General features: G+C 38.3%; 1 protein-coding gene across 5 annotated transcripts in view; it reads right to left on the bottom strand.

Moving 5' to 3' along the window:
- The window catches only part of SPATA7 (spermatogenesis associated 7), a 46,099-nt gene extending 21,371 nt beyond the window's left edge, over window positions 1-24,728 (bottom strand). For 3 of the 5 annotated variants that reach the window (XM_072865680.1, XM_072865684.1, XM_072865685.1), the window contains exons 1-4: window positions 24,608-24,728; window positions 11,962-12,042; window positions 11,201-11,293; window positions 9,559-9,606 (exon numbers count right to left, since the gene is read on the bottom strand). In XM_072865680.1, the coding sequence (XP_072721781.1) occupies window positions 9,559-9,606; window positions 11,201-11,293; window positions 11,962-12,042; window positions 24,608-24,647 (262 nt within the window). In that variant the 5' untranslated portion in view covers window positions 24,648-24,728. Of the gene's footprint in view, window positions 1-9,558; window positions 9,607-11,200; window positions 11,294-11,961; window positions 12,043-13,012; window positions 13,297-24,607 lie in introns of those variants that run through there. The other 2 variants (XM_072865681.1, XM_072865682.1) reach the window with 2 other exon arrangements.
- Window positions 24,729-25,721: the final 993 nt, after the last annotated feature.

Genomic DNA, 25,721 nt, shown 5'->3' with positions numbered 1-25,721 from the left:
ACAACTCTGAATTAAAAACATGCCTTGTAACAGAAGGAAAAAATATACTGTACCATTAAATAATTAAAACTCAATATTTTTCTACTACACTAAATTATTATTATGTGGCTATTCTAAATTACTATTATTTCTAATTGTGTTTGTCTTAAAAGTTACAGACGAGCACTCAAAATTAGCTACAGGTCAGAAGGAATATATGTTTGAGATGAATAATTACTCACATGGGGCCAACAGAGTGTGTCTGTGCGTGCACATGCATGGAAGCTGTAAAAACTCAAGTCTTGCCTACTGCTCAGGTAAAATGGTGATGGCTAAAATTAGTGTTGAATAAATATCTAGGGAAACAATGAATGACAGAGCTCTACAAAGCAAAAATGCAAATCATACAGAAGTATGGGTGTCTCATTTTGTAAGTGCGAGTAGATGCCTGAAACACAAATTTCCGTACACTCAAGTGCTTGGGTTGAAAGTGAGTTTGCCTAAGACAACAGAGGCTTAATCACTTTACTGCAAGTTCTACCTGCATACCATGGCTTAACAGGAGTTTCTGGGCAAAGTACAAAGCAGTGTGAATATTATTGCAAAACTGAATTCTTGTGTTGTCCTTATTCTGCTCTTTACAGGATAAAGTCTGAGATTTAACATACATGGACAGACTCTGCCTTTACTACTGGCATTCAAAGCTATAAAAGCCAACTACTACAAACCTCCTCCAGGACTGTGTGCTACGACTCTTCTCAGCCAAAGCACAGCTTGTGCCCATGAGTAGAGAAAGAAAGAACAGTAAGTGTGGCAGCTAAGGCTATCTTTGTATGTCATAATGACCCATTGGGACTACTGTCTTTGCCTCGCACCAGTCATATAGTAAGCTTAGCTCAGCTAATCCATTAAGTGTGTTCCAAAAGCTATAAAGTCACTCAGGTGTACTGAAAGGCAGAGCAGACATATGCAAAACAGAACAGCAGAAAATCCCAGCAGTGTACCCATCTTGTTGCCAAATTAGGGAATTTTCAGGATAGATCGGCTGTAAAAGCTAGGAACTGTGAAACCCGTAAAGCAAGAGATAAGAAATCCTCCTTGAAAAGAGTTAATGTAGATGTAAACAGACAGCTAGATCTAAGTTAGGATAGTCCTGAGGCAGTCAGCAAGTAACACAGTCAAGGCTACTGGTACAGACACAAAAACACGTATGCTGCCTACCTCCCCTTTCTTCATATATCCTTTCTCCAAGCAGGGACTGGAGAATCCAGTCTTTCCATTTGACTTTAGCCAGACAGAAAACGGTATCATACAAATTGCCTGAACCTTTGAGGCACTAATTACAATATTACAACTGATGGGTGCTGAAGATACTTAAGGCTGCCATACATAACCACTTGTCCTGCAGCTGTGAAAGAAAGAATTTATAAACGCAGAAAGAATGAGACCAGCATTCAAGAAGAAACATCCAGTTTTAAAAGGGAGATTTATCTGTTAATTGGAAAGGTTGCTCACTGTTGAAGATATCTTCTGCTTCAAATCAATCACAGATATAGCTTCTTTAGTTTTCAGTGAGGATAATAAACTAAATTTGACAAGACTGCCTGTGGAATACTGTCATAGACTAGTGGGAAGTAAACATTCACTGCATTTGTTAACAGATACTTAATGATTTCCCTGCAAGTAGCTTTTACTGTACATCAGCTCCAGACATGTATCACATTTGTAGAGTTAAATATGGGAAAAGTTCAAGACAATAAGTATCTTGTGACAAATAAAAGAAAAAAAGAAAACCACTGGGGTTTTTTAATCTCTAAAAAGGGAAAACTAAATGTTTAGGAAGAAAAAAATACAGTCTATAGATCCAAATAACATGAGTCCCTTTTAAAGCCTTATTAGAGACTTTGAGATTAATTATATCTCATTAACTGCTGTGCTCAAAACCACCACAAAGATTTCTAGTATAGTAAAGAGAAAATGTATTAGAATAGAAACAAAGTAGTGATTTTTATATATCAGATAAATTCAGAGTCTGCAAAACTAAATTCCATAACTTACTGCACCCACCCCATGAATCTGTTCTCTTAATTCTGTTGTCAATGAGAGGAAGCACAAGACAGACAAAGAATTTTAGAAGTTAAACTGTAGCATTCTCCATAAAGAGCTACCTATAAAATGCTGATCAATCTGTCATAGAAGTAACACTTTTGCCTAGGCGAATACCCTTTTCGCAAAGAGTACACCACACTTCCAAAGCAGAGATCACATTGTTATATTTCCCTGTTAGAATCCTCCCTCTATAGGCTTGATTCTTTTTTCCTTAAGCCTAGGCTGCAGCAGTATTTCTAGACACGTGCTTAGAGTTATAAAACAAATGTCATAAACCTGGAAGAAACAAAATAATCATACATACCACACTCCTAAGCAGCTTGAAAGCTCTGCACTTATAAGGACAGTATGATTTGGAATGCCAGTGGTTGTCCTTTGCTCTGAATTTCCAATCTCTAAATTTATCATATGTCACATCGCAGTACAATTGGCAGTTAACCTTCAAGTTACTTCGTTTTTGATGTTAATAATCCATGGCAGACAATGAAACATTAAGTTAGATTTAAATTGAGTTCAGCTTGCAGAATTTCAAAATAATTGTCCAAAACTGAGCATTTCTCCATTGTGTTTTTATATCAGCTATTTTTGCAGTAACACACTTATGGTTATTATTTCCCTTATGAATTCTCTTAGATAAACAATGCAAACATCAACCTCATTTCTGCTGAGCTTGAAGTGCCTGCAGTGACCGTAATTAAAATGTTCAGCATATCAGCTGGTGATATACTTCTGCAAGCAAGCTCTTCCTTCTGTAAGAATTTTTACTATCATCTTCCTAGCTCTACACAAATCCCCAATACACCATGATTTAAGCACCTGGGGTGAGATCTCATCAAATGCAAACTGAATTTTGCTATTGGGTGTGAAGTTCAGGTTTCTCATAAGTCTAAATCTAACTTTCTTGACACAGAAATTTTAATTTTCATAACTCTGAGACGATTCTGCACTCCTTCTTCACATCCATTATCAGTAGCACTGTTTCATCAAATAAGGGAGGAATTGCCATAAAAAAAGGTGACAAAGGATTTATTAAGGGCTTGATACTACAGCCTTGCTTGTATCAAACAGAAAATAACGTTTGTATCAGGGTATGTACTTCAGAAATGTGATACTGATTGACAAAGCTACTCATGGCAAAATTTGGCCATTGCTAAAGCCTGGAAATAAAGCCTAACAGTGAGACATGAATCCTTCAAAGGAATTTCACGAGAGGCTAGAAGCACAGGATTATCCTAAATCCATCCACTTCTGATCCTCATATGGGGTCCTCATCCGACAGACATCTTGTAAATACTTCTGTCAGCCATATGAAGAATACAGCAGCCTGTACACAGCCTACTACACAGAAATTGTGAAATGCTGCACCAATGCTGACGAAAACTTCTGAGCCTGCTCAGATAAACCTCCATTCGTGTACCCTAGACAGAGGTCCATCTGGCTTCCAGGTGGGCTTGGACAGTGGATTTTGTCTCAGGGTACCACTGGGGCAGCCCCAAAGGACAATTTAAACATACTGTACTGAGCTAATGCTGAGAATAAGTGGAAAGCATAATTTTATTCCTGTTCTGTGGTATGCTATAGCTATTTTGTGATCCTCAGTAATAGTGGAAAATGATATAAAAACAACAATCCCCCCAGTGGACAGATGGTAAAGATGGGCAAATTCAGTTAAAAATCAGGGACACATTTTCAACAATAATGATGATTAACTACCGATACAATTACAAAAGGAATTTGTTTTCTCTATTTCTTGACCTGTAAAGGTCAAGACTGCAGGCCTTTCTCGTTTATGTGCTTTATTTACCATATTCAGTATGGTTGTTGAGTTCCATATTAGCACAACTGGATGAAATTTTTGGTGTGTTTAACTCATGATGTCAGACTAGATGATCAAATGTCTTTTTGCAACTACAAATTCTGTGAAAAATGTATTTTTGATGCACTGAATACCTATCTAAAATTAATTACCTCTCATAAAAAAAGAAAACCTTTCTGTAGAAGAAACTTTAAAGTAAATAACTTCTGCAAAAAGAAAGTAAAATTACTACAGTTAAAAGTACAGGTTCATAAAGATTTTTTACACAGTGGGTTTTCCTGCTCTCAAAAAATTCAGACTTGATAAATATACTAGAGCATCTTCCCAAAGACATACTTGAACTCTGAAAACGCACATGTTAGAATTAGCTGAATGTTTGACTTTAAAGAACTTATATTAGTTGCTTATAACTTTCACTTTCAGAAATGCATATGTAAGGACAAGACTCAACAGAAAAGTTAAGAATAAAAAGATGGGGAGATTTTGTGAAAGCTTCCTGTAAAATAGCAGCAACAACAAAATACATAAGACAGTTTTTCATAGATTTCTGCTTTTCATAGCATAAAGGGTAGACAGATATAACGTAAATATGTGATCACATGAAAAATTAAAATTTAAACACAGAATTATATAAGAATATATATTTCTTGATATTTCTACTTGAACCTAACCCCCTAAAAAGTAAAAAACCAACATTACTGATCAGTCTGAATTGTTGTCCCTCCTCATCTCTCAAACACTCCCCCCCCCCCCGCCCCCCAAGTATTCAAGTTCCATCAGGCTAAAATAGATTTCTCGTGGGTAACTTCTCAGAATACTTTTTTTTTTCTTCTTCTCCCCCCCTCCCAGTATCAAAGAGACCTGCATTCCCAAGCACACTAATCACTGGGTTCAGGCTGTACTGTCAATATGCCCTGTGGAAAAACCTCTGGCTGAAAAGTTAGTACTGTTAGAAACCAGGCATATGTAGCAGCAGCTGTCTTACTTGGCATAGCTTTTGTCAAGTTTTCTGGCACAAATTCCACAACCACAGACTTCTAATGGCCACTGGTATCAATCAACATGCTTGGACTAATTCTGAACATAGAAGTTTCACATTTCAAGAAGTTTCACATTTTAACAACTATTTTAAGTCAATAAGGCTGATCTAATACACAAGAACATGCTCAGTGCTAGCCCAGTGGCATGGCAGCTTGCCTACTTTGCTGCCAGCTAAGATACCAGGAAAAGAACAGTGGAAACTAAACCCACTTTAAGGACAGAACGCATTCAGTTGGCCAGGGAGAATGCCAACTACAGTATCATGTTTAATTCTTAAACACTAATGACTGATTCATGGCAACAACCCCGAAGGGAAATACTCACCTGCTATTTTAGCGGTACATGAAGCACATTTTCAGGGGATGTTTTTTAACACTATCTGCAGGAATTCTGTTTTGTAACTCTATGCTATTAATAAATCTTAGCATTTCAAACTGAAAATTTACCCCCCTTCCCAAATCTCTTTGGAAATAGAAGGGGAACAGAAACCTTATTTGGGATGCAATAAGTAATAAGACAAATACAAAAAGAAAAACATAGTAATATGCTTCAGGTGAGGCAATGACAGGCACAGAACTACTGCAAGAATAAAGCTGTAAAGCCCTCAACTATAGAGGTTCCCCTGATATTCAGTCATATTGATGTTGCAACTGTGCCTGGACCAATTGTGTGTCCCATCTCCAGCAAGAAAAGAGAAATTGGTTTGAAAATATTCTAAAAATCCTTTTCTCTTACTCAGTATGTATGTACTCCTCAGTACATTTTCAATACTCTTACTGCCTGAGCTACTGGCTGTCATCTCCACATAATCTGTTTCATAAAAGACAGAGGACGAAAAACTATTCTCCAGTGGATTGCCGGAGACACTACAAATGACACCTTGCACTGAGCTTAACACCTAAACACGTAACACTTAGTTGCGCTATTATTACAGTACAGATATCTGTAGTTCTTGATGAACAATACATAGAACAGTAGGAAAAAAACCCCAACAACTCTAATTTTAGGTATGAAATAAATTGAAATAATTTTCAATTTGTTCTAAACATCTAGAGTTTATAAGAATAGTGCAGATACTGGACAAGGGATGCCTGAGTAGTCTTAACGTTAAATATCTTGAAAGCAGACAGACCAATAATGAAGAGTTTGAAAGCAGATGTGCTCCATGGAATTATGACTTTGCTAACTCTGCACAAATTTCAGCCTGTGTGGCAGAGCTTCTTATCTGTTTATAAAGTGATCTCAGTCAGGTGACAAAACATATGAAGAAAGCAGGTCAGAAAAAAATATCTGTTACATGCACACCTTGAGTATAGATATTAATCCTCAAAGATTTTTATTAAGAAAGGATAATCTTAAGTATCTGGTAGAAATGCATACATGAAATCCTGGACCTACTGCAGCTGAGACACTTTTGCTGTTGATCATCAAGAAACAACAATTTCAACTATGGTATCTAAAACCCTTATATTCCACCATCCAAAATTTGCCTTTTAAAACTGGAATTACCAGGATAAATACTTTCAAGTAAATTCAGTTCTAATCCTGACAGTGTTTGAATTGGACATCTGGAAAAAATCTTTTAGCTACGTAGATATTGCAACATTGGAACAGGTTACTCAGGTTGCAGAATCTCCATCCCTGGAGGTTTCCAAGACTTGGCTGACTGATCTAGTGTTGGCAGAAGTCCCATCTTGAGCAGGAAGCTCAAGGAGGACTAAATGACCGCCAAAGGTCCCTTACAACCAACATTTCTGTGATTCCATGAAGGCAGGTACGTGACAGAAGTTGAGCTTCAAAAACATTAGGAGAAATAATGCATACAGACTGAGCTGTTAAAGAAGAAATCACTGGACAGGAAATCTATGAATCGGTGTCTCTCATCTCTATCAGGTAGAAAGACCCTCTTCTGATATGGTAAACAGAACCAGCAAGCAAGCTATATAACTTCTAGCCTTGCGTCTGAGGCAAGTACTGAACTCCAGTGAAATCAGATGTTGCAACATTTCTCTCGCTCTTGCAGAAAAAAAAAAAAGGGAATCTTCTACTGCAAAAAAAGTGTTTGTAGCGTTTTATGCAGACAATTTAAGATGAAAGTGTAATTGGGAACATTTTTCAGCATTGCAAAGTAAAAACACCACGTTAAGGAATAGTCTAATAAAAATATATTGTTTACATAACTTTGCTTTATTACTTTGCTTTCTATCTTTCACTCAGCACTCTCATTTTTATTAGAGAACATGAAGCACCTCACAAAATAAAACCTGAAAACTGGGGAAGAGACATAATACTGTCTCGAGAAGCCACTTTTAGGGGAAAAAAAAATACATTATTTATTGCTTTGTTAAACAGATTTTTAAAAATGGCAAATTCATTGTCACTTTATAATTGCACAATTCCTCTCAGTGCACAACATCAAGCAAACAAAGTATATTTTAGAACTTAGCTAAATCTAAGGATAAAAAGCTCTAACCACGCTTGATACTCAGCTCTGGGAGACCAAGAAGTAAGTCCAACATTTCTTCCAAATGAATCCTGTGCTACTGACTAGCATCCCGATCCTTGAGCTATGATGCTCAACTTCACTTTATGAGCTAGCTCTATTTTGGGAATATAATAAATTTCAACTAAGTAACAATTAGCACTCCCAAGTCTTAAGCTAGAATAACAGTACGTAAATTGAGGAATTTTTTTTGTAATCAAAGGCTTTATTTTTTTTTACCTAGCTTTAAAGTTTTTTTCCTTTGTGAACAGGAAACATCTTCTAGGGCTGTGTTGGTTGTATGCATGTTCTAGTAAGATAAAACACAGCAGCAGCTTTTTCCAGCCCAGTTTGAAAATAGGTGAAAGAGCAATTTAGCGAGGATTTAGTGTACCAATTTTATCAAACAGATGGGTAAAAACAAAAGCAGCAACAAAGGTGAAATGCTTCCGTCACACCCTGTATAGGAGATTAATGTTCTGTCTGTGACCAGGACAGAGTTACATAGTCAGACATCGCTCTGAGTAAGATGAACTGAAAGAGAAACATATTGCACAAAGCCTTGCTATCTGAAATGGAAATTTCCTCGCTACAGAGCACACCTGCTAGTGTCATGACAATTATCTGTTAAGGTTAAGGCACTGTCGCTGTCTCCCAAAATGAACTCATTATTCAGGGAAACTCATTCTGGTGTGAAACACATAAGCTATCAGCTCGAAGCATTTTATCTGTAAAGACAACAGACTCTAAAATAAATGGGCATTTGTCGGTGTTGAGAAAGACCCAAGACCTGAAAAGGTATGGAAGAATAATTATTAATTAGGGAACCTAAGAAAGATTCTAGCAGATGCAAAAAGAAAAGCTACATGAGGGTTTTATTACACAAACACGTAGGTGTAAATTTTCTTCTTACACCAACCCTGTATGTTCATGCTTGTTTCAAAGCAAATCTTGGTAGAGCTGGAGCATGAGAAGAAAGACTTTTTTCAAATGTCTCTGCAGAACAGGTGATCTGAAATTGCTACTGCAATCTGCAGACTCTAGATATCCCTGCAATACTGTTGCTGCTTGTGCTGCACCTTTTGAAAGCAGGAAGAGGCAAGCCCACATGCAGCATCTTTGATCCTGGTGCAGCTTGTTGCTTAATTCAGTCTCAACCCATTATGCAGAAGTACTGAAAAAATTTTTAATTAAATTAAGTCTTTCTGCCAAAAGGATGACTGATTTCCTGCATCAGTTCTAGTTACTCTGATCATTTTACAAGGCAGTATCACTCTGGTTTGACTGGATTTGAGACTAACCACAAAGTATTCTGTCCTCAGAAGATTTATCTTTCCATCCTAAAAGAATACTTTATTTTTTTCCAGTACCTCAGCAGTTGTAACTAAATATGGAATTAGAGAAAAAAGAACTTTCTCTAATTGCATTAGTGAAAAAGACAGATAGATAACAGAAATATACCTTTGTTATTTTAACAAACAGCTGCTATTTATCCCCTTTGACTAATACACTTCATTTAGTATTCCATAAATCAATGATTTTGAAGTATTGCTCTTCAGCTAGCACTATGAAATAAGTCTACAGTACTGATATCTTTAAACAGTGTTAAGAAATGAGACAACTCCCAGAAAAAGTAACTGCAGTTTAATCCAGGCTGTGAGGCTGTGCACTTGTTACTGGGTCTGTTTTCTGCGACATGGAATGAGAAGTTTCAGTCCCGGTCCCCAGGTGCCCACATTCCCCAAATTCCTCTTGACCTTGCACCAGTAAGCTCTCTTCTTGAAAGTTCAAGCTCACATCACATCAGAAGAAAGGAGAGAGAAAATGCTGAAATTCCCCTTACATGCTGCATTAACTGTGTGGATGAAAAGAATCCTAAGCAAAATAATTGTGATCCTAAGCACAACTAATCACTAACAGACTAGGTCCATCTCACTAGCATTACATTCTTGTAAGAAGATTCTTACAAACAGCTGGAGCAGTATATGAAAAGCTGAAGAAACAAGCAGATACATGGATGCTTTATTAAGGGTTATATTCTATTGTAACTCTTCTGTTCCTCTGGCTCCTTTGTTTTGTTAAGTTAATTTTACAGAAGCTTTTGCAGAATTAACGTATCACAAATACTTACGTTTGATGCTGGTCAACCTACTTTTGGGCACTGAACAGTCTACAGCTGCTGAAAATAAGAAAAAAAAAGCGAGTGATTCAATATTTACTTAGTATTTGTGGTGGCTAGAAAAAAGTAGCAATAAAACAACACAGAACAAAGACTAATTTAATTAGAACACAGCAATTTTTCTCTTTTTAAAGAGAAAAAGCATTTTCTTTTTAAAGCATTTTTAAAAATATGCTAGTTACTGTATATTTAAAAAGTATTAGATTGATATTAATACAGTCAGAGAATTTTCCAGATAAACATGTTAAAGGAAAAAATATATTTGAAGGAAGAATTATAATTTAAATTAAGATTCTTTACAAAAGGTTTCTATACACTTTGTGCTGATGGCATTTAACTTCACATCTGAAGATACTGAGTATGTTACATGGTAGAGAGATGACAGTATATTTGTGAGCATGGACTCTGGCAAAATCTAAAGCCCCAGTGAACCTCTCTTTAAAGCAGACATTAAGAAAAGGAGGGATGATGAAAAGAATCAGCAGAACCACCTCCAAAACCCTATCAGAAAAAGAGCATAAAGTGTTTTGGGAGGCATTCAAAAAACATTTATCTCGTAAATCATATCCTGCAAACTTTTATGCATTTAGTTTAAATACTCAGGACATCCTGCCAAGCCCTACCATTAATACCTCTAGGACTGAGATCCCCAAGACAAGTTTATGCCATGAAGAATGAAAATATGCTGTTAACTGTAAACACCATTAACAACTACCTACAAACTTTTCTTAGTTCTGTGCATGATATTAATTTTTTAAACACAGTACTTCATACTTCTTATATGACCTTAAAAAAATAACTTTGGCTGTAATACACTTTGTCTTCAGTTATAGCACTGATATTGTCAGTTCATAGTGGAGTAAACACACTTTTCTAAATCTGAAAAATTTTTGATCAGGATCTCACCATAATTAAGAAACATACAAACATGTACAAGTTCAACAGGCTTTTAAGTTTCAGATTTCATAATATTTGTCTTTTGATAAATATAACTACCTTCTAACATTAAAATATGTGAAAAAAATCATATACGTATTTAGTGCTCAATAATACAGATTAGTAACATGCTTTTCTCATTTGCAAACACACAGGGCAATTTTCAAAGTCCTTATAACTACCTAGTGCGATTGATTGAAATATGAACAAAAGATAATGAACATTTTTAAATAAAAAAAAAGAAAAAGACAGAGTGGTCTGAGTTTAACTGAAAATGTTCTGCATTCATTCCTAAAATAAACTCTGTATGCTTGCTATTGTGACTATCTCCATGATTTTCCGTTCAGCATATTATTTCATAATTCATTATTTCATCAAAAGCAGAATGAAGAGAATACAGCACAAAGTACCCTAAAATTAAAGTAGTATCTTTGGTAGCACTTAATGAAAATGTTTTCATACAAAACATCCCATTCCAATAATACAAAAGTATTATTAAGTAGCAGCCATGTCTCCTTGCTGACATCAGTCTGAGTATGAAACAGGAAGAAAACTACACTTCCTACAGTCCAATTCATTCCCTCCTGATATGAGCCTATTTTGAAAGAATGAGCTAAATCTGGGGGTAGAAAGTTCATTCATATATGCACATTTTTACCTTTGGCTGAAAGGATTTTGTTATAATGAAACACCATGTGATCTCTGATCAGGTACTGGCTAGTTAGACTTCGGGAGGAGTCAATGCAGAAAGCTGTAAGATTAGAATATGTTTAAACATTATAAAGGCAGGCACAAGAATACTAAAATTTTAAACAGTTATTAACTGCAATTCAAAGACACAAACTTTAAATTACTGTGTGTTTAACCTCTTTGCCCAATGGCAGTCATTTTTCTTTAGTAGCTACTATCACATGAAATCATCCTGTCTCCTTTGGGTTTTTTTCCCCACTGAGCCATTAACTCAATAAATAGCTACAGAAGTGGCTGAAGTTGGACTATGAAAACATCAGCATGGAAACTTCCTGTTTCTCCATTCCATGCTCGTTTGAAAAAAGCGTCTGAGGTGGCAGTATGGCACAGAAACGTACACTAGCTCATGTAAACTACTGACTGTAAAGGAGTATGTTTAACCTCAAGGGTTCTTTAAAGCAGTAGCCATACTTATATTCCAGCTAATATAGATGTGACATCTATATATGTTTGGATATCTTGCTAACTGTTTCTAGCTAGCAGTAGAGTCAAGGCAAAACTCCTCAAAAGTATTTTCAGTAATGCATACTAAATGTAAATACTATTAAACTTGACCAATTGAGCTCAATGCAAAAGTTTTAATTATAAAAACATTTTACTCATAAAATCAATTAATTCACATACAAGAAACAATGCTAACCTTCTGGTGAAAGCACATGTGTTACTTACCATTACTCTTAGTACTTAAGTGTCCTTTAAACGGACTTGCTGGACCACATCTGGGAATGCCAACAGCTGGGTATTCACTCACTTTAATAAAGTGTCAAACAAAACAAAACAAATGTTAGAAAAAAGAAAACATGTATTTTGACAGACAAGATAAAGTAGAGAATCTTTTCCCAAGGAACTCATGAATGACTAGTGGACCTTTTTCGTAGAGGAAAAAAAGTCATATTTAAACACTATACTATTACTGAAGTACAACAGAGTAGTTAAGTAACTTAACCTAAACACCAAGATACAATGGTAGTACTTTCACTGGTTCAGGGAGCTGAACAGTGAAATAAAACATTAGATTACTTCAGTTTGAACTTTACATTGGTCATTAAACTACACAGAGATATGGCCACAGTTTCATACCTATGCTAACCTCCCATTTGTTTTAAAGTTTTATTGATCGAATTTTATCATTACGTCAAATGACTAGTGTGAAAAATATTCTGTACATAGACAACAATTGTGGTTAGTATTATACTAAAATGCAAGTTTAATAGATTGAAGAAATTATGCTTGTGGGAAAATAATCCTATCAATGAGAACACGCTATTTCAAAAATCTAGTGTTAATGTAAGAGGAATTTGGTTTGCCATTCAATCTTCTGGCAGTTCGATAGACTGATAACTCTACAGACAAGTGTAGATGCTGACAAACCTTAAAACAACCAGTTGTTCTAAAAAATTAAGGAATGTGAATCAAAAGCTCTACATCTCATGAAAAATAAATGCTATAAAGTCAGGCTCACAACCACTGTGTGTTACGCAACCTACGATTTAAAAATCTGCACCTGAATTAATTAAGAATCTGCACCATTTTGTCATGGTTTAACCCAAGCCGGCAACTAAGCCCCACACAGCTGCTTGCTCACTCCTCCCCGGTGGGATGGGGGAGAGAATCAGAAGAGTAAAAGTGAGAAAACTCATGGGTTGAGATAAAGACAGTTTAATAAGTAAAGCAAAAGCTGCACACACAAGCAAAACAAAGCAAGGAATTAATTCATTACTTCCCATGGGCAGGAAGGTTTTCAGTCACCTCCAGGAAAGCAGGGCTCCATCATGCGCAACAGTTACTTGGGAAGACAAAACGCCGTAACTCTGAGCATCCCCCCCTTCCTTCTTCTTCCCCCAGCTTTATGTGCTGAGCATGATGTCCTATGGTATGGAACATCCCTGTGGTCAGTTGGGGTCAGCTGTCCCAGCTGTGCCCCCTCCCAGCTTCTTGTGCATTCCCAGCCTCCTCACTGGTGGGGTGGGGTGGGGTGAGAAGCAGAAAAGGCCTTGACGCTGTGTAAGCACTGCTCAGCAACAACGAAAACATCTCTGTATTATCAACACTGTTTTCAGCACAAATCCAAAACATAGCCCCATACTAGCTATTGTGAAGAAAATTAACTCTACCCCAGCCAAAACCAGCACACATTTTTAGAGCAAATTTTAACAGGAGATATCCTATTATTACAAATACTAGTGTATACAAAGCATTCCTTTAAGGTTTCCAAGACTCTGCTTAAAATGTAAAGCAGAACAAACAAGATTTCTTTAACAGAGCAAATATACCACGCTTACTTAACATCAATTATAAAGCCGTGCAGCCAATTTCTACAAATTCATAATTACTATGAAGCTCCATATGGTCTTCCCATTCCCATCCTACTTATCTGTCAGTTCAAGAGTCTGCAATTGCCATGTAAGTGTTTCCTATCAATTGGAGGCACTACAGCTCTAGGGCAGTAACTCTACTGCTCTACACTTACTGGCCACCTCCAGCTTTCCACCCTTCATCGGAAGAAGCAGCAAGCTGGACCTACCCAAGATGAGTGGGAATCTCTTCTCAGTGGCCTTCAGCTGGGTCAACAAAGGCAGACTTAATTACAAACTGACTGCTGGGTGCAAGAAGCCATGCCACACATGTTAAAAGCCCCTTAATTCTACCTCTCATGGCTTCTTACCTCCTGCATGCCCAGTGCCTGGCTTTCCAGGTTGGTTTTTTTTTTTTTTTCTATTTCACACTATTATATAATGACTGTTAGAGTACTATTGCAATTATGTATGTAACTACTACATTCTGTAGCTCTACTTTAAGTACAACAGCATGTTGCACAAGATGGTTAACACAGTGTCTGACTATTAATTAGTAGAGATTGCAGCAAAACAAATGGTTCCTTTAATAATGTTTTAATATAATTTCCCCAAAGGCCTTATAAAAAGACCATATAAATTTCAAGTGACTAGGATTAGTTGGGGAAGCAACAAAATGTGTCTTGAGAAAATAAATAAAAATCATTAGCATATGTGGAAATTTGCAGAGTACTTTCTTGGGACCCTGTTGTGAAATTATACTAAATCTGGATCAAAAAACTCAATCCCCACTCTTACGAAGCCCAACAAATATCAAGGCAATTTTGAATTCGTATGAGGATTTCACACTTAGAAAAGCTAGCCTTTATATAGTATGGGCTTCTGCAGCTTTACAGTATTAGAGGGAGTGTCTGCAATAATAGTGCTCCCACTATTCTTTGCTGTGAAGTTGCCACACCAGCAGCAGGAAAGGGACAAGAAAAAAAAAAAAAAATTAAAGTGCTACTGTAGATTTTTTCAACCCTGTCCTGCAATTGTTTTATCTTTATAGTGTTTTCTTTAGAGCCAAAGAACAACATTCCTGCTCATCTGTATCAATTTCAAATGGCTCATTTTAAATTCCCCTCGTGGTACAATTCTTCCTAATCTCTATTTGTGATTCAAACATACATAGGGACAAACAATGCTAAATTATTTTAAAAATATTAACATTCCAAACATACAGCAAGAATTTATTAGATTTAGAATTACTATCTCCGTTTCAAATCTTTGTCAATAATGGCCGCCTTTCTTGTTTAAGTATTATATTTCTCTATCATATACTATCACATATGAGTAATATTCAGTGTCTAGCTGGATACCCACCCTGAAACTCATGACTTCCTGAAGTTACAATGCTCATGTGTTTAAAGAATGCAAGTTTTTGGGAGGACTTGAATGTTAGATCCTAATATTTTAGCAGATAAAAGTTTGTCCTAATGATAAAAAAAAAGTACACACCAGAAATCTAGATTACAGCAGATACCTGAGAATCAGAAGGGTTTCATTCAAAGTTGCTCAAAATAACCTAAATATTCCAGTATTTTCTGTATTTCACAGCTAAGTTATAATTCCAGAAGCAGACACATACTGTTAGATAAATGCTTACAAGACCACCTCTAACTCATTTTTATGTGACAGAGTCATAGAGGGGTAAGCACGGGCATCTCAAAAATGCAGAGACATCAACAACTACAGTTGATTCTCTTCAGGTAAGCTAAATGCCTTTGCCCTGAGTTAAAGATGATCAGAGATGCTCAGAAACCTGTTGCATTTACTGTCTTCAGCTGGAGATGCATCCGTTCAGCACTATTAACCAGACTATTTTGAAATGTTCACTTGCTTTGCAGCTTTGCATCACCAGCAGATGGCACATCGATAAACTCTAACGAAAGAACTAGTTTCCCCTTTACAATTAATCTGTATCAGGCTGGGGCGGGGGAAGTCAGGCCTGCCTCCCCCCATATCCTGCATCATTATTTCATAGGCGAGAAAACCTGTCAGAAAGGGTCAGGAGGGAGAAATGTTTCCTCTGCCTATTTTGATTATGGACACAGGGACAGCGCAGAGATCACCCCAACCCTCACAGAACCACCCAAATTGCAGAAGTCCCAAAGGCACTGGAAACACAACACCAGTTGTCAAGAGGTCACGGTCTTTGCGCAGGCACTCACATCCCCTGTGCTATCTTCCCAGACCTCAGTTCCTCCTGCATGCTGTAACTCCTGTGCCACTGCAGAAAGGTTTCAGGTCCTCGATCCAACCAAATGGGTTTCCAACCCAACTCCTGCTAACTGCAGGATCACAACCATACTTAGTCCTTTCACAGGTATCTCTGAACCCCCCTAGGAAATACCTAGGCCATTACAATATTGAACCATTTTCCAGGAAGTGGAGGACCTTGAATAAAAGTGTTTCTGACTGCTTAGATTTTAGGATACCCTTGAAATGTCAGGGTTGCAGCCCCACTAGCACCTGGACCTGTCGAAAGCTTTCATGCCATTAACAAATGATATTGTCTTGCTGTTTAGGACATTTCCTTGCCGGGCAAAAGTTTATGCTGAACAACTTTTTTTTTTAATATCTACTTGGATTCTGGGGGCTCTATCCTGGCAAATCGTATATTTTATTGTAGCTTCAATTAAAGAATAGAACAGTCTTTAACTTAAAAATACTTCCATAAACAGCAGAACTTGTGATAAAGGCTTCCTATGGTCCTCCCATGGTATCCAATGGTGCTTGTTCCTACATCTCTGACTCTCGTGCCAAATAAAGGGACTGAGATATTTTTGTAACCTGTTCATCAATGAGAGCATTTGAGGCTCGCTCTCTGTGAACCACCTGTTTTCACAAAACACATAGAAAGTTTATCACAGAAAAAGGGTCAAAGACACTAATTTGGCTGAAATAATGCTTAGCACTACTGAAAACAGAAGAGGCAAAGAATAATAGCAAGTAATCCTTTGGTTTTTTAGGATCCCAGGCTGTTTCCCATAGACGTCCCCTCAAATGTATTGTTTCCACACTGAATTCAACTTATGATATCCTCCCTGTATCTTCTGAAACTCAAAACCACTTTTTATAGTGTCACATATTTACAATGAAGATGTACGTTGCTAACGTCAGAGGAGAAACTGGAGGATTTGGTATGTGGAGGATACCTGATGTATTTTACTGTTTCTACAGGACAACTGAAGTGAGGTAGAAAGTGTTAATGTTCAAATGTTTCACAAGTATAATTTCAGGTTGTCTACTGACTTGAACACGTCTGTCTTTGTTTAGATTCAGTCTGTGTTTTCAAAGTTATCCACAGAATAGCAGAAACTAAACTTAAATTGAAGGCTTAAGCATGTGAAGAGAATTTTAAAGGAGAAGGGGATTTTTAGCAAATTACATAGTAACCAAATATAAACCCGACAAAAGGACGATAACTACAAAGTAGAATAATTAGAACACCTGGATAGCTACGGGAGTGACGGAAGCTGTACTAGTTTAGGACTGTGAGCAGAGTGAAAGTAATATGCATTTAGGCTACTTCGCCTCTTTTTTCAAAACCATGCATGTGAGAGAGAATTTTTTCAGTGAAAAATTTTCTACTGATTTTGATGGTTCTTAAATAATAAATTATTTCAGAATAGGAGCACTTGTCTGAACTGGACTTCGCAGAACTGATCCCAGTACTTGCAGTACTAGAGCAGCTTTTGCAACAATTAAGTTTCCTGGCTCAAATGCACACTTTCTACTTCTTACAATAAAAAACTTCCAGTCACAAATTTAAGGTCTATGTAAATGTATTTCCAGAACTGGACTTGAAACTCTTCAAGATAATTTCATTTGATTTAAGAAATTATTTTCTGAGATTTAAACCTCAGAAACTGAGATGTATAATGGACTCCTATCTTTGATATACTATACATGTAACTATGTGATCTAAACATATATTTCCTCAAAGATGTAAGTGGACTGTCCACACTGAATATAAAACCAGGATTCTCACGCTGTGTGTTCTCCTGAAGTACAGACAGCAAACAAATTAAACATTTCTAAAAATTAATTAGATCTTTTAGTTCCTTATTAATGCTTCTATTTGCTTGTTGTAGGCTTTCCCTGCAAGTGTGTGACACTACATAACAGAAGAATAAAAAATTAAAAAAAACCTTTCTCTATAATTCTTTCCAGCTGGTACCTAAGGTAAGTAATGATTATATTATTCCAAAGAGATTTTTAAGATATTTTGTTTAAATTATCTTTTCATTTTCATTCAAAATGCATGATATCTTTATTTCTAATGTTACAGTCTTAAAAATTATGGAAATTGGTGGTTTCTATTTGTTACTTTGTTTCCTAATTGTTAGTGGATATGCAGAATTTATGGAAATTATTTTTCTACAAAGCCATTTCAGATTTGGAACGTGAATATGTACTGGAAAGAAGCCCAGTCTTTCATTACAACGTTCTCATAGGAAGGATTTTGAACACAAGTATTAGACTTGCTATTTTTACAACAAACCTGCACTTCAGACATTGCAAATCAAAAATACTGAAAAAAAAAAAAATCTTTCAGGTTACCCTTACCCACCAAGACTTGTTATTTAAAAGATAATCCATAAAAAATAGAGAGACCTTAGGTGGGATATTTGATATAGGCATCTAAATCCAGCACTACAAGCCACAAAACCTCCACTTCACTGTGTAGAGATGTATGAACACTGTATTTTCCCAAGAGCAGCTCCTAGACCTTAGCTTGGGTTCAAACAACCCACAGCCCCAGGCAGATGTAGACCTCAGGTCTCCCCAGCTGTCCCAGAGGAATGTGCTCATCACTCAGCCAAGGCACCAACCCTTTTGTGCACATTTTTGGTGGTGGCTCCAGGACTCTTGCATTCTCAGAGGCACAGTGGCCACCTCTTAGCTAGGAATGTAGGAAGCACCTCTGCCTATAAAGGACTAGAATTGCAGCATTTGCATGAGATGCAGGGATTTGATCTCTCTGAGACTGATAAGGACACTCAACCCACGTTGACAAATTGCAAACGCTATCCAGTGCACTAATTTATGAAGGTTTGGTGCTGTTGCCTCTTCCACCTTCCACCACCAGCTCCTTTTCTTCTTCTCTTCTTCCCTAATCCCTCAATGCTCTAAACCAAAAATAGTGAGACACCTTCGTCCAAGTGGGTAATTCAGGCAACTACATGCAGAAGGGGGTTTGTGCTGTGAATTTAATAGAAGTCAAGGATGCTCTATCACTACCACCCTTGTTCTACTGACTAGTTTAGTGATTTTTTTCAGTGGGCTTCCCGCTATGAATTAATTCTTCTAACTCTGTACACACTACCAGTACACTACAGCACTAATGCTGTACACATGCTGAGGAGGAAACAGAAGTGGTTTAAATAATCTCTGTGAAATCCTAAATGACTTAGGAGTAGTGATGGAAACATCTTCAAGCATCTAATCTAACACATCTGAAAAGGTCATACTTAAAGGAATGAAATTAGGACCTGAAATATAGGTTCCTCCCTTTTTGATACTATGAGAATTTTTAAATCAAAGTATCCATTAACTCTTCATGCCACAGAAATAATTGTGCATACAAATACAACACAGAAATACACATAGTAAACACTGCTATCTCAAAGTAAATTAAGAGATTAACTTGAAAATCCACACTGGATTTAACCTTAATTTATTTAAATAAGAAGTAATTACTATCTCTCTTTTATATTTGCATGATGATATACTTTAATTATTTAAAAAAAAGAATAGGATGCTCTATTAGTAGTACTACTACTAAGGCTTGCTTTCCTACTGATGTGGCTTACGTCTTCCTACTATACTCCCTAAACTCCTTTCAATTTCCCCAGTTTGCTGCCTTTTCCTTACCTGCAGTCTTCCCCCTCACTCTAACATCCCCTACTTGCTCAGCTGTGGCTGATGAGGTGCTACAGGTGTTTTAGTTGGTCATCTAGTTTAAGCTTCTCTGGTTGCTTATCCTTGGCTGACTAGTCGCTCATCCTCTAGTTGCGTATGTGGGAATGGACAAAGCACAGAATGACTTTCTCTAAAAAAATGTATGTTAATTTGTTGGGTTCTCTCTTACACGGCCACTGACATTTGTACCACTATGACTCCTACTTCTTACTCACAGCTGGGTGAAGTTGGCTAATAGATGCAGAACTGGAAAGAGGAAAAAGCTGGCAGAAAGCAGTGACCCACCCACAGACTCCTTCTTTAGAAGAGGTTAAAACATGGCAAGTCTCCACCGCTTTTGTGCAGCATCTATGCAGTCACAAGAGAATTTCAAACATGACTTTAGATTTAGCTGGTTACTGAATGCACTGATAGTGTTCCATTTTATTTGAAAGTTACAGCGGGGCAAAACTGAGCGCTTCATAATCACACCTGTATTTTTTGCCTGTTCACACAAGCAAAACAGAAGCCTCTTGGACCCATTTCTGGTTTCAGTGATAAAACTCCCATCAATTCTGAGAGTACAAAGGCGTAGATGTGAAGCCGGCTTTAACAGAATCACATTTAAGATTTATTATGAAATGGCAGAATACACCAGAGGACAAAACATAGTTGTTATTTTCTAAATTTTCTGAAGCAAAACTTTATGAATAAAGCCCCAAGAAGCTACAATATCCCAATTCTGAAATAAAGTCCTCAATGTCCCATTTGAATTTTGCATGTGATCATTTGTGTCCAATGCAAAATATGACAGTGATACAATGTATCACTCTCTGACATATGCACCATGCATAATCTTCTAAGCCATTAATTAGATGGGTGCTATTTATACACTTACTATGCTGGATTACACAAAAGCTCTTCTTTACACCTGCTCCTAATGCCTAAGAGTTAGGTCTCTCAGTCCTTTACAACTAATAATCTAATAGTATTCTGCATAAATGCAAACCGTTCAACCAAAATTGTATTTCAGTTTAAAGATTCAAAAATCTAATGAAATAGTTGTATACAGTAGCCTTAAAATGTGCCAATTGAGTCATATTTGATGAAGTAATTCTTGAAAAACATTTGTTACAATTTTCCTAGCTACAGGCTTCACATGATCAATAAAGGAGGTTTTGGATGCAGGTTATTGCTCTGTTCATACTCCAAAAGCAGAAACAAACGGCTGTGTCTGCCAGCAGCACATTTTGTGATACAAACTGCAGGCAGAAGCAAACGAACTTAAGTCAGTCCCATCATCATTTGCTCAGGAAGCACCTCTAGAGTTAGCAGTGGCACCAGCAGTTCCCAATTTTCTAGAAGGGTGTGTGAGGGATGGTGTTCCAGAAGTGACTGTATGCTACTTCTGAGTGATATGTGTACAACTACGAATACTTATATGACACTTTAGAAACTTCTGGCTTAAAAGGTTACTAACCTGAGTTCACTGGATAGTTGTGCCTTTGCAAGATGGCACAGTGTAACCCAGGAGCATGCGCTACCATGTGCTGTAACAATTCTCCGGTGGGAATGGTGCTATTATTCAAGGGTACTAGAACACTAGCTCACAAGCACGTCTCCTACACGACAAATGTACGTGCTGGCTTCTACTGCTACAAGAAACTAAACATTATGTCATCCCATGAACATGCATTTTGAAGGTGTTTCAATATCTAGTGTCAAACCAACCAACTTATAAAATATACGTATATGCCTAAATGTATAGACCCAGTATATTTAGATTCTTCTATACGTATTGAAAAAAATCTTTTGTTAGTATAATCTGTCCCTACAAGGAAGGCCCCCCCCCTTAGTGTTATTAAATTCCACCCTCTCATATTTCTAACTGAAAATATATTAGCAAAACTCTACTGCACAGCTGGCCTCACCCAGAATGGAGAGCAGAGAAACCTTGATCCACTGTGCTTCAGAGAAAGCTGCAGGATATAATCTGGAGCAAAATAGCTAGTAGGGTTAATGATTTTAATCCTGTTTACTTCAGCACATATTTCACTTGAAACATGCAAGAAATCTTCAGTGAAATGGGACCAATCAGGTACTTAAGTCCTATCACAAATTTAAATTATTTGCTGAACAGAGATGGGATTAGTCACATTAAGTGACTAAAACTCACTTAATGGCCTATTTTACTAATGGTCAAATTAAGGATAGGTTTAAGTGATTTGCTGAGCCAAGGTTTTAATTTGGTAAAAAGTTAAGGACAGTTATTAACATTTCCCAACTTCAGCTAAAATGTACTATTATGTTTCAAATATAACTTCTAAACACCCTTCCTTCTTTGAAAATATAAACAGATTATTTTTCAACTTCCCTGCTGGTCAAAGGCAACTTCAGCTTCTGAAAAATTAAATTGGTATTACCAAGCTAATGCTTGAGTTTAAAAAACTGTTTGTTCAAGCAACAAATGAAGGAATACGAAGAAAAAAATGCAGCTTGGAAGTCACAGATGTGTGTTAACACCCTTCCAGCTCCAGTCAGATTTGTGCAAGGATTTCTTGCAATGCAGGAAAAATCTAAATAAGATGGTGTTGTCTGTAAATATGTGAAGTATTTTAATTTTGTTTTAGAATCTTTGAAGCCTGTGCAAACTGCCTAAACATAACATGCAGCAATGATGATGACTTCCCCATCATTGTAACATAGAAGTGACACAAATGCATGTCACTGATTAACAATAAGCATACAATTTCATTGCTGTTCAGGTATGTGCCAATCACTGGCTGTGGGAATTAAACAGCCCAGTGCAGAAGACTGGATCTAAACAACAAAGCTGGTTTAGAATACAGTATTCAGATTATTTGAGGTCATACTATAAATCTGTGACTATATTAACCGACTCCTGAAATTATTACAGTAAATAACTTGGAGGTTTATACCTAGAATTAGGCAAAACCATAAATTATTAATTCTTCAATATTTTTATGGGGGGAAAATATCAGCCTTATTTGAACTTTGAAAAGACCTAAATGCAAGTCCTATATAGTCCAATATATTAAAAAAAAATTTTTTTCTTTTTGCTCAGTATTCCCACTAGACAAAACAGAAACCCTGATACAAAACCAGTATAAAATTTTAGTTCTTTCTTTACAATGACAAGGCCAGGTCTGAAGAACAAACTCTGCATGAAGTACACTAGGACATGAAACAGGGTATCCCACCTCTTCTGCATTAATGTTCTGGATAGACAGTGCGTGGATACAACTGTCTTACAGAGAAACGAAAAATATGATGTGTTCTGCCTCTTTCATAAGCTGTCTGCAAGCAATCCAATGGCTGTTCTGCCAAGTTTGTTCAGGCACACAGATTTCTAGGTTAGCTCACCGTAAGGAATTAGGATCTCTGGCTGGGCTAATCCCTGTTGTCTGTAAGGATTCTTCCTGTGTGTCTGTGAAACTAGACGTTGGGCTGTCCATTCACATACTACTGACTCTATGATAACCTCCTATGCAGACAAGCAGTAGCTTCCCATGTAAACAGACACACATTCATTCTTTCCTACTTTTGAATTAATTTTTTTTTTTAAACAGGAGTCAGTCAAGCAAAGCTTGCTGCAACCTGAATGAAATTTAGATCTTGCATCCTATTTATTCTCATTTTATGGTCAACAGACAATAAGCATGCTTTCTGATTGTCTATAAAAATATTTTGAGAATCAAAAATAAGAATAGTCAGAAAAAGGATAAATTTGTAATAAAATTGCCTTCACACTACACAAGTAAGGATAAAAATTGGATGCACAAGATAGTACTTTTTGCTCTGAATTTCATATTCCCATGTAGTATTAGATTTCATGTTCAAACTACTTTGAACTACTACTACTTTGATATCAGACATCTTCTGGAGTGACATCCGTCACTATTGCCGAAGACTGGAACTGACACCAAGATGCAACATGAAAGCACAACATTACCTCAGAAGATCTGACCTTATGCAGCTATGTACGATTTTGACATTGCAATGCAGCACTGAATAATTCCTACCATTGTTTTATATTATGCATGTCATCCAGTTCAAAATATTTTAGGTATTTTCCAAGAGCCAGAGCTGGCTTGTGCAAACATTTTTTCATGTTTATGCCTTTTTTATCATGAATGACAAATGCCACTAAGATTGTTCATAGGAATGGAGCACAAGAGCAGCCCACGGCCGGTTAAGTCTGGGTAAGGAATCACTTTATAAGAGCTTCAAAGCTTTTGAGTCTTTTATTTTTCAACTACACTTGCATTAAAATCCCACCAAACCAAAAAACTTGGATCTACATCCAAACGCCATGAAAGTGATGTTCTACACACAGGGTAAAATCCACTATAATCCATGAATACCAGCTTTGGAGAAGAAAAACGTTGACTCCAAACAGTACAGAAATTTAGGCCTCGAAAACAAAGCGGCTGATACTGGCAGCCTGAAACATTCACCACAGCTGCACTAAATGCCGTTAAAATACATATGCACACTTGTGATGATGACTGTAAGCTGGACAATTTAAAGCCACGTTTCTAGGAGGATTATAACCTCTCAGGGGTTGTATGTGTAACCCTTCATATCCCCAGCTGTCAAGCCTTGCTCACTGGGGGCAAGCGCCTGCACTTGGCGGTTGTCACGGCCGCACGGGTGGCACAGCAGCGCTGCCCCACAGCCCGGCCCCGGGCCCAGCTCCCCACGCGTGACAAACAGGTCGCACGGCTAAGGGCAGCCGCGTGTGAGAGGGGCAAGCCCCGAGCCCCACTCAGCGCCGGCTGCAAGAGCCACGCAGCCCCGGGGCAGGCTCCGTGCCCGGCTCCGTGCCCGGCCCCCCGCGCAGCGGAGCCGCCATGCCCGCCATCACACGCCGACGGGGAAAGGGGAGGCACCGCCCGCCCCCAGCCCCGGGCGGGAGACGGGGAGAGGGGCCGCGCCCGGCAGGGACGGGGGAGGCCGGGCGGTAGTGCGCCCCGCCGGCAGGCAGCCCGCGCCCCGCCGCCTCCCGCGCCCCCCGCTCGGCCGCGGAGCCGCCACCGAGCCCCCCGCACCTTGGCTCCGCCTGCTGCCGCTCTCCATCCTCAGCCCCATGCTCCCGGCCGGGCCCGCAGGGGCGGCGCAGGCCGGCGCTCGGCTCGGCGGCAACGGCGGTTCGTTCCCCGCTGCGGGCGGGCGGGCGGGGCGGGGCGGGGCGCTGGGCCTGGCCCGCCGCGGCCTGGCTCGGCCGCCTCCGGCGTTGCCATGGCCACGGGAGCGCGGCGCCGGTCTGGGAGGCCTGCGCCCCGCGGCCCCAGCCCGCAGCCTCCGGGCCTCGCCGTGAGGGGTGCCCGCTCTTGGCAGCCCCAGCCCCGGGTTGGCAGGGTGGAGGGGGCACAGGGCGCTGCGGGTGCCCCCTCGCCCCTCGGACTCGGCCCCAAGATGTCTCTTCAAGCGGTGCATTGCAGCCAAGCGAAAGTTTTGCCTCATCAGTGAAAGGTGCCCTAATTATTTAAGCCTTTTTCTTGTAACTTGACAGGAATTCGAAGAATAGTGGATGCCAGGGAGTGATTCAAGGCAAATTGCTCATATTTCAGAGAAGCAAATGATGAATCGAGAGCCTAGAGCATTCCCAGTGCATTACACTGAAGAAATTCATTCTCAGTATCTTTCAGAATAAACAGCACCTTAGAAATGAACCACAAAATTAAACTTTTGAGAAGCAGCATTTGATGCCATCACTGATGAATGTAATCATGCTGATGTGTTGGATTTTAACTTTCTGAAGAAACGATAGGCTCGTATTTACTTTTTGTCAGGCAGGTTGCTATTTTCCTTAACGTGAAATCTCCGACGATTTTTGCAAGAAAACCCTTTGTGTGTACATTTTGTGTGAAGCTTTTTCTCACTGATCTGCCAGTGGTGCTGCAGTCACCTCCATAGCCAGACACCTCAAAAAAGGCTACGCGTCATCCCAGCTGGAGGGACTTTCCCCTTCACCATCTAGAAATTATTATTAATTATAGGCTAAATACAGTTTTTTATGTGATTTGCTACCCTTCCTTACATGCTAGGAAAAATAGTTTGAATGCAGTTCAAAATCATAGCAAAATCAAGGGGATGGTATTTTAAAACAGTTTTTCTTCCTTATTTCTGCCTCATTCAAAGCTCCCAGTAAGTCACACAAAC

Source organism: Ciconia boyciana, chromosome 6 (genome assembly GCF_034638445.1).
Source record: "Ciconia boyciana chromosome 6, ASM3463844v1, whole genome shotgun sequence".
NCBI classification, from domain to species: domain Eukaryota; kingdom Metazoa; phylum Chordata; class Aves; order Ciconiiformes; family Ciconiidae; genus Ciconia; species Ciconia boyciana.
Note: the sequence above shows the minus strand (reverse complement) of the source record. Positions and strands in the feature narration are given on the sequence as shown.